An 8,596-nucleotide genomic window follows, 5' to 3' on the forward strand; every position below is an offset into this window, starting at 1 on the left:
TTGGAAGGCTGAGGCAGAAGGATCGCTGGAGCCCAGCAGGTTGAGGCTGTGGTGGCTGGAAGTGTCCACTGCACTCCAGTCTGGGCAACAGAGTGAGACTCCAACTCAAAAAAAAAGAAATGAAAAAAGATGTAGATTCTAGCCTCAACTGTAATAGTATTCAGGCTGGACACAGTGGCTCATGCCAGTAATCCCAGCCCTTTGAGAGGCTGAGGTGGGAGGAGTGCTTGACCTCAGGAGTTCCAGACCAGCCTCAGTCACATAGCAGGAACTCATTTCTACAAAAAATTAAAAATAAACTAGCCAGATGTGGTGACACACACCTGTAGTTCCAGCTCTTCAGGTGGCTGAGACAGAAGGATCACCTGAGCCCAGGAGGTCAAGGCTGCAGTGAGCCATGATCATGCCACTGTACTCCAGCCTGGGCAACAATGAGACCTGTGCCCAGCAGGGAGCCAGAACTTGAATTTCATTTCGCGTGACTCCAAAATTCTCTGCCCTTCTTCTGCCTGGGAATTTAAAGTTCTTTGAGACCATCACTAACTGGCTGTGACTGGCTTTGAGCCAGTCCCTCTTCTCTGGCCTTAGGTTCCTCCTCCAATCCAGGAGGGTAGATGCCACCGCCACTACTGAGCCACTGCTGAGCCCTGAGGGCCCTTCAAAAAGAGTATAAAAGTATTCCACAGGCCTTGAGAAATTGTTATAAAAGTTTCTAAATGTTTACTTTTTATTTCTGTACTTATCTCAGTGCAGACCAATAAGTTTGTGGACTGGCAGTATTCCCAGACTACACTTTGATTGTACTGCTTCAAGCTGCTGAGTAGTAGGCTCTGACTTTGCAGAGCCTCTCCCAGAGATTTTCCAGAAACTCAAGGCTCCTGTCCTGCAACTCTCCCTGGAGTTGGTACTTCTAGATATCAAGCCAGACAACCACAGGCAGCCCAGGTCAGGCACAGTGGTCTGACAAATGGCTGACTCCTCCTTTGCCCTAGTCTGTCCCCAGGGTTATTTTTATTTTTTTGAGTTGGGGATCTCACCTTGTTGCCCAGGCTGAAGTGCAGTGGCACAATCATGGCTCACCAAAGCCTTGAACTCCTGGACTCAGGTGATCCTTCCACTTCTGCCTCCTGGGTAGTTGGGACAACAGATACCCACTACCACGCCCAGCTATTTAAAAAATTTTTTGTAGAGGCAAGGTCTCGCTATGTTGCCTGGGCTGGTCTTGAACTCCTGGGCTCAAGTGATCCTCCTGCATTGGAATTACAGGCATGAGACACTGCACCCAGCCTCCAGGGCATTCTTGATGTGCAGTGTTATTCAAGTGTCTGTGTCAGTGGCCAAGAGAATGGTGGTGCCCCTGATAACCACAGGGAGTCATGGGGTAGAGGTTGGGTGGAGTGGGCTAGGAAGGTAGAAGGTAGAGGGGTGACTTTTTTGCTTCTAATCCCCTACAACAAATTTGGCCTAAGCATCATATCTTGCAGGAGTCATCCTGGGTCTACATCTAAACTGAGGAGCCCCTATCAGGCCCCACATTGGAACACAGGACTTCTTGTGTTTGTATTGAGTGGTTGACATGGCAAATTAGGAAGTGGTGCCTGCTCCTGGGGAGTCGGGGGGATGTAACATGTACCTTGTGGTTCTCGGGTATGGCTGGATTTTAGGCCATGCATGCCCTTGGCGGGGTACCCTGTGCAGGGTGCAGGCAGCAGGTTTTGAGCAGCGGCTTCCACAGTTGGAGCTCCAGGCCCATCTCTGCGAGTCTGTGGGAGACTGGAGAGGGCAGCTGTGTTTAGGAGGCTACATCCTGAGCAGAGTGGCCTCTGCCAGGTTGAGCAACATAACACTGTGGGCTTTAAAACAATCTAGACACCTGGGCTTCAATTTTAGAAATTCTACCTCCAAAGGACCTGTGGATCTTGAGTCTCATTTTTTAAAAAGTGCCATGTGAACCCGAGGCCCCGCTGGCATCTGGCCCATGAGGGGTATCAGTGAGTGTTGGGTGCCAGAGCTTGCAGGGGGTGCAGCATGTCTCTGAAGGAGACAGCACCAGGGGCCACAGGAGGAGGGAGATTCACTTTTTATTATATATGTATTTGTACTGATTGAACTTTTGACCTTAAAAAAAATTGACTGATGGAGTTGCTGGCCTCTGTGTCAGGGACTGCAAACGCTAGGTCTCCAGCAGGGGCAGGGCCTCCCATGAAGGACAGAAGTGGGTGGGCCAGAGGAACAGAGAGCTGCAGGGTACAAGTCCTGCCTCAAGGGGGCACCAGCTGCCCGGAGCCTGTTAATGGCATCTGAGTGGGACTGAGCCCAGGGTTGCCAGATCTTCAGGTTTTCCCAGACAAGCCTAAAATGAGATTTCCATGTGTAAATTGTCAGCTAATTCAACAATTTTAAACAGCATGGCCAAATACAACATGTCTGTGGACCGGTGTTGGCTGCAGACCACCAGTTTGTGCGTTCAGATCAGGGAGGATACCATTAAAGATTGTGCACCTTGCAGCCAGTCTGCAAAGCTAGGGCTGAGCCATCATTTGCTTCTAGAAAATCAGGTTGAGAGTGGGGTACGGTGGCTCACATCTGTAATCCAGCACTTTGGGAGGCAGAGGTGAGAGGACTGCCTGAGCCCACAGGTTCGAGACCAGCTTGGGCAACTTGGCGAGACTTCCCGTCTCTACAATAAATAAAATGAAAAAAAAAAAAAAAATTAGCTGGGCGTGGGGGCGCACACCTGTACTTCTAGCTACTTGGAAAGCTGAGATGGAAGCATCGCTTGAGCCCAAGTAGTAGGTTGAGGCTGTGGTGGCCGTGAGCATGCCACTGCACTCCAGCCTGGAGACAGAGTGAAACTTCAACTCAAAAAAAAAAAAAGAAGAAAGAAAGAAAACCAGACTGATTCCGCATGGTGTCCACACAGGTAAGAACAAAGCCTGACCCTAAGGTGAGCCACAGGAGTCACCTGCCCACTCTTATTTAATCTAGCACATATTAACCTTCCGTCATGAGCCAGGCTCGGTGCTGGAGATCAGTAGTGGATGTGGCAGGCAGATTCCCTGCTCTCAGGGCACCTATGTTCTAGCAGGCTTCTAATGATTTCATGATCATTAATGAATTATATTTTGGACACACAAGGAGCTGCTATAGAGCAAAGGGGTTTAAATTTTGGGTTTGATTCCTGACTCCAGTGCTTGCTATATCACTTTGGGCAAATCACCTAATCTAAGACTCGGTTGCCTCCTTTTCCTCCTGTGGAATGGGCATGATAACCTCATAGGGTTGTTCTGGGAACTCAGTGAGATAATGCAAAGAACTGTTAGCTGCTGCTATCAAGTAGAGAGCTATAAGAGGCTTAGCATGTGGACTTCCACCAAGCTCCATCCTAGTGAATCCTGGGGCTTTTGCCAGTGAAGGGAGCAGACCACAAGGGCTATAACCCCAGGCCCAGAAGCCACCTGCACTGACAGAGGCTCAGTGCTCCCGTGGTGCACCACTCTGCTGAGATGGCTAGGAGGGGCATCAGGCGCACATCCTGCCTGATTCCTCTTTCATTGGATCCAGTTTTGGTTTCAGTGGCCCACTCATCTCAGCAGGGTTTGGAGCCCAAGACGGCACTGCTCTTGGCCATGCAGGAAGAGGGCCAGGCCTTTCCAGCTAGGAGCCAGAGCACCCCCACATAGGCTGCTGCATTTTGGAGCTCATCAAACGCTACAACCAAGTTTTTAAAATCTAGGTGCATGCAAAACAAGTCAGAAAGCCATTCCTGTGCCCCTAAGTGCCAGCTTCTGCTAGCAGAAGCCTCAGCCATGGGGACACTTTGGTCCTTCTGCATCACCTGGGCAAATGGAGGAGGCAAGTGTTGAGAGACTTGGCTTACCAGTGGTGTCTGGGGCCGTGTTCAGCTCAGAGGGAGAATACTCATTGTCTTTGACATGGTCCCAGGTCTTAGGGATCTGCAATCCAACCAGGTAGAGAATCAGTCCTGGACATGGAAGGGAACTTCCAGGGAATCTAATCCAACCTTCACCCCAAGGGGATAGCTCCTCTGTAAGAAACCTGGTCTTCATCTTCCATATTTCTAAATGACTCACATCCAACAGTGATTGAAGCAACTGAGTTAGCAGTGAGGTAGCCAAACTGCACAGCTTTACCTGGAGTCTGATATCATTACTAAGAATCAGAACACTCCACTGGGAGAATGAGACATGGACACCTTCATAAAGTGCTGGTGGGTCAGGAATGAGACCTAGTGCTGAATCATGCCAGGATAACAAGATGGTCATGAATTGCCTTTTTCTTAGAGAGTCTCACTCTGTAGCCCAGGCTAGAGTGCAGTGGAGCAATCATAGCTCACTGTAGTCTCAAACTTCTGGGCTCAAGGAATCCTTACATCTCAGCCTCCTCAGAATATCTGAAGTAGAGACACATGCCACCATGTCTGGCTAAATTTTTAATTTTTTTTGTAGAAATGGTCTATGCTGCCCAGGCTGGTATCAGACTCCTGGCCTCAACCATCCTCCTGCCTTGGCCTTCCAGTGTTGGAATTAGACATAAGCCACCACACCCAGCTAGGAATTGTTTTAAGGAGGTGGTACCAGCACCTGCATTTTCCTGGTCAACTATAGAGTTACTTTTTCCTCCTCCGTTTCCCGTGTCCAGCACATTTCCCAGTTCCTCAGTGCAGTGCATGGATTTGTGTCACATGGATCGCTCCAGAGCCCAATGGCCCTCCCAGCCCTGTGTCACTCCAACAGCCACCACCATGGTCTGTGACAGCCGCTCTCCAGTCCTCCTCCCCCTCCACTTTCTCTTCCTTAAAATGGCTTTGTTTGCTGACCATTACTGTCCTGGTATGCAAAAGCCTTAAAAAAGGCCACCATGCATAGAAGGCTCCTGGAGAGCCTGCCACAGACCATTAACTATAGCAGGTTCTCTGTGCACACTGCAATCACGGGCTCACTAAGTGTTTCATAATTAGGTGCTTCATTGGGGCTTGACTTAGGATCATCTGACTTCTATTAGCTCAAGTCCTTTTTCCTCCACTAAGCTTCCCAGGCTACAAAGCCCTCTGTAGTTACTCTGGTCACCAAGACTACAGTACCTCTGATTAGCACAAGCATATAGCTGACAGCATCCGTGCTCGGTAAGTGTTCTAAACTCTCCTTCCCCTTCATGTGTGAGCACGAAGCACTGGGTCCCCATTTCACCTTTTTTCCATCCCTATTACACAGCCCAAATCACGGCATGTTCTAGGTGCTTGTTAAATGTTGATTTAGGGGCTTCACACCTCTACTCTGCTGAGGCCAGTCAGCCTTTAAGGGCAAGTACAAAAACCTCAGGAAGGGACAGGACAAGCCTCATTTTCCACTCAAGACAAAAGGAAGATTCTGCTCCTTGGTTGCAGTCCTAAGGCTGCACGTCAAGCTACTCTGGCCTTACAAGACCTACCCGACTGAAGAGCTGCTGGGAGAGGGTAGCCCCGTTGGGGTACACCCCTGAGGATGGGACAGAGCATGCCCAGGCCTGGGAAAGCACTGATAAAGAGACATCAGGGAAGTTCGTAGGTGCCCACCACTCCTCCCCTGAGTCAGATGCAAAGAATTTCGGACTGGAAGTTCCTCAAATGGTCTAGCCCAACCTTCTCATTTTATCCAGGAGAAAACAAAGACCTAGGACTAAGTGCTTCTCCAAAGGTCACAGGTGAACAGAAAAGCCCGGGCTTTTGATTCTGTGGTGTGTGCATCCCTGTCACAAGGTGGGGGGCTCAGGACTGCCTTCTGACAGTTAAGTCAGGGCCACGGGACTGGTTGTAACTAGAGGGGGGTCCTCCTCCAGGTCTATGTTGATCCTTTTCTTGCTTTCTCCTGAGATCTCTTTCCCCTCCCTACACATCCTATATGAACAGAAGCTTACTACCACCTGTAGAACATCTAATATGATTACCCCAAATTTCTTATCTTCAGGCCTTTATAATCCTGTTTATTCAGAACTGGTGTTTTAAAGATCCTGTGAGCACTTTCTCAGTACCTATGATGTGCCAGAGACAGGATCTGAGGTTGGACAGTGCTGCATCCCTGCACACAAGCTTCACCTTGTTCTCTGGGTTTAGATGCTGCTGAGACCCTGTCGTATTCAAACACTCTTGCTCTCACTCCTGTTCATCCTACATGGCCGTAACCCTTTAACATCAAGCTTTGTTCAGAATTCCTCTCATTGATCATCTTAGTCTAAGCACATTTAAGTCCATTCAAGGCACACAGAAAATGCATAATCATTTTCAACTCGAGTAAAAACTGAGCCACTCAGCCAGGCTCGGTGGCTCAGCCTGTAATCCCGCACCTTTGGGAGGCTGAGGTGAGTAGATTGCCTGAGCCTGCGGGTTTGAGACCCGCCTGGGCAGCGAGACCTCATCTCTGCAATAAATCAAAAAATCAGCAGGGCGTGGTAGGGCATGCCTGTAATTCCGGCTACTTGGAAGGCTGAGGCGGAAGGATCACCGGAGCCTAGCAGACCGAGGCTGCAGTGGCCAGGAGCGGCCACTGCACTCCAGTCTGGGTGACAGAGTGAGACTCCAACTCAAAAAAACAAAACAAAACTGAGCCACTCATCAGCTCTGGTTGAAATAGTAATCATGATATACATATGTTTTAAGTGTGCTCTCTCCACACACACAAACTCATTTAATCCTAACAACATAGGGGGTAGTTGAGGCAGGCCATTACTATTCTCAGAAGTTTGGTAAAACCCCAGCCTTGATAACGCCAGTGTTGCAGAGGCACATGCGTGAGCAAAACATGGACCTTGCTGAAGTATTAGCAGTCATCTTTTGTTCTAAGTGCTTGGCTCCAAGAGCTTTTATACAGATGTCTGAGGAGTGAAAAATCACATATAATTAGGCTGTTTCCTAAATAGCCCAGGAAAGCTGCCAAAGGCTTTCCCTGAATGGAGTGGCAACGCACTGACAATGGTGAGTATTACAGCCTCTGGATACAAGAGGAAGTACCTGCCAACCTTACACCCAAGTCAAGTGCTACTCCAGAAAACCATTAAAGTCCCCTTTGATCATTTCACCGGAGCTGCCACAGCAGAAAGTTTTATTAATATTCTGACTCGAGTCAGAGCTTGAACGGCAGGAAGGTAAAGAGGACACATGCCCACCTGTAACATAAGGCAAGCAACCACCAACTAGAATCTTGAGATTCCCTCTAACCTGTTCTCTAGAAACACCACTTGTGCCTTTAATCTGCCTTTTTAAACAGGGACACAGAACAAAAAAATGCGTGTTTGCAAATAAACATCTGAAAGAATATAGTAACAGCTGATCTGGGCTGAGGCATCCAAACAAAGCAATGATTGTGGAAGGAGACAATGCAAACAGCTCTGGAGCAAGAAACGGAGGGCAGAGAACGTGCGGTCATGTGGGTGCTGGGTTTTTCCACCAGCCCAAAGGCCCACTCTGGAACAAATATAAACCAGGAGGGTCTCCACAGCTTGATAATTTACTATCTGACTAGAAAGAAGGCACTGCCACCAACAGCACTGTACAGTTTTATTAACCATTCAAGTCCAGTAACATCTGGTAAGATTGGGACAGAATTGGGATTGAAAAGTGAACAGATATTCAGCATCTAACAGTTCAAAAGAAGCCACTACATACTCTTTTCACAAATATGTTTTCACAGAGCCAATACAGTACTAGCCATGAATCCAGTACACCAAGTGCACTGAAGTAGAAAAGATGCAACAAGAAAAATAGCTACATTAGAAAGACCAACACTTTAGAAAAAGAGTAAAACACTTTCAGTTTCTCCCCTTTAGCCCCTTAAAACAACATCTTACAGTCTGGATCTACCTATACAGTCCTACATCAGCTTCTAGAATGTTTGTCAGGAGGGAAAAAATAAAATGACACTGGCCAGTACAGTCTTTGGATATTTAGGAAGGGGAGGGGGAGAAAGTCAGTTCTCTGAACAAATTAGTCAGCCTCAGTCTCATCAGCAGGATCTTTGGATTCTTTGTTCTTCCGCACTTCTTCAACGTGCTTATCCTGTAAAGGAATGGTAAGTGTCAGTCAAATTAAAAGCCTGTCAAGTCACACCCTCCAACCCAGAGAGGCCCAATGCAGCCTCAGTACATATATTATATATCACAGCCTGTGGGAATCACAAAATTCGAGCTCTAAGACATCATCTTCAAACCTCCTGGGTCACTTGCAGAACCTAATAACCAAACCAAACCTCCTGCTGCTCTTCCACGAACTGTGCAATTATGCTGGGAACCCCCAATAGTCCATCTTAAAACACCTCTCAGTTGACACGTTAAACCCCACAACTGTGGCAAAAAGGCACCAAACACCTTTTAGTTCAAGCCAATTCATCGGTGCATCAAGCTTCAAGCTCTTAGCCCCTTTGCAAAGCAAGAAACCAACCTTCTCTCGCAAACGCTCCAGTTTGGCAGCCATTTGTGCCTCTCGGTTCTCTTTGTTAGCTTCCATCTTGTGGGTCAGTTTCTCCTCCGCCATTTTACTAAAGTTGTTGTTTTCCTCTATTGCTTTCTGGAGCACTTCTTTCTCATGCTCTCGTTTCTCAGCAAG

The 8,596-nt window shown here is 48.0% G+C and overlaps 1 protein-coding gene across 1 annotated transcript; it reads right to left on the reverse strand.

Moving 5' to 3' along the window:
- Positions 1-7,528: 7,528 nt before the first annotated feature.
- On the reverse strand, positions 7,529-8,593 carry STMN1 (stathmin 1; the record flags this gene model as incomplete). The annotated part of the gene is made up of 2 exons (XM_008073080.1): positions 7,529-8,050; positions 8,432-8,593. Coding segments are annotated over 2 exons (234 nt in total), but the record flags the coding sequence as incomplete, so codon positions are not given.
- Between the last annotated feature and the right edge of the window lie 3 nt (positions 8,594-8,596).

Source organism: Carlito syrichta, unplaced genomic scaffold (genome assembly GCF_000164805.1).
Source record: "Carlito syrichta isolate Samal-C Ts95f unplaced genomic scaffold, Tarsius_syrichta-2.0.1 Scaffold315639, whole genome shotgun sequence".
In the NCBI taxonomy this organism is placed as follows: domain Eukaryota; kingdom Metazoa; phylum Chordata; class Mammalia; order Primates; family Tarsiidae; genus Carlito; species Carlito syrichta.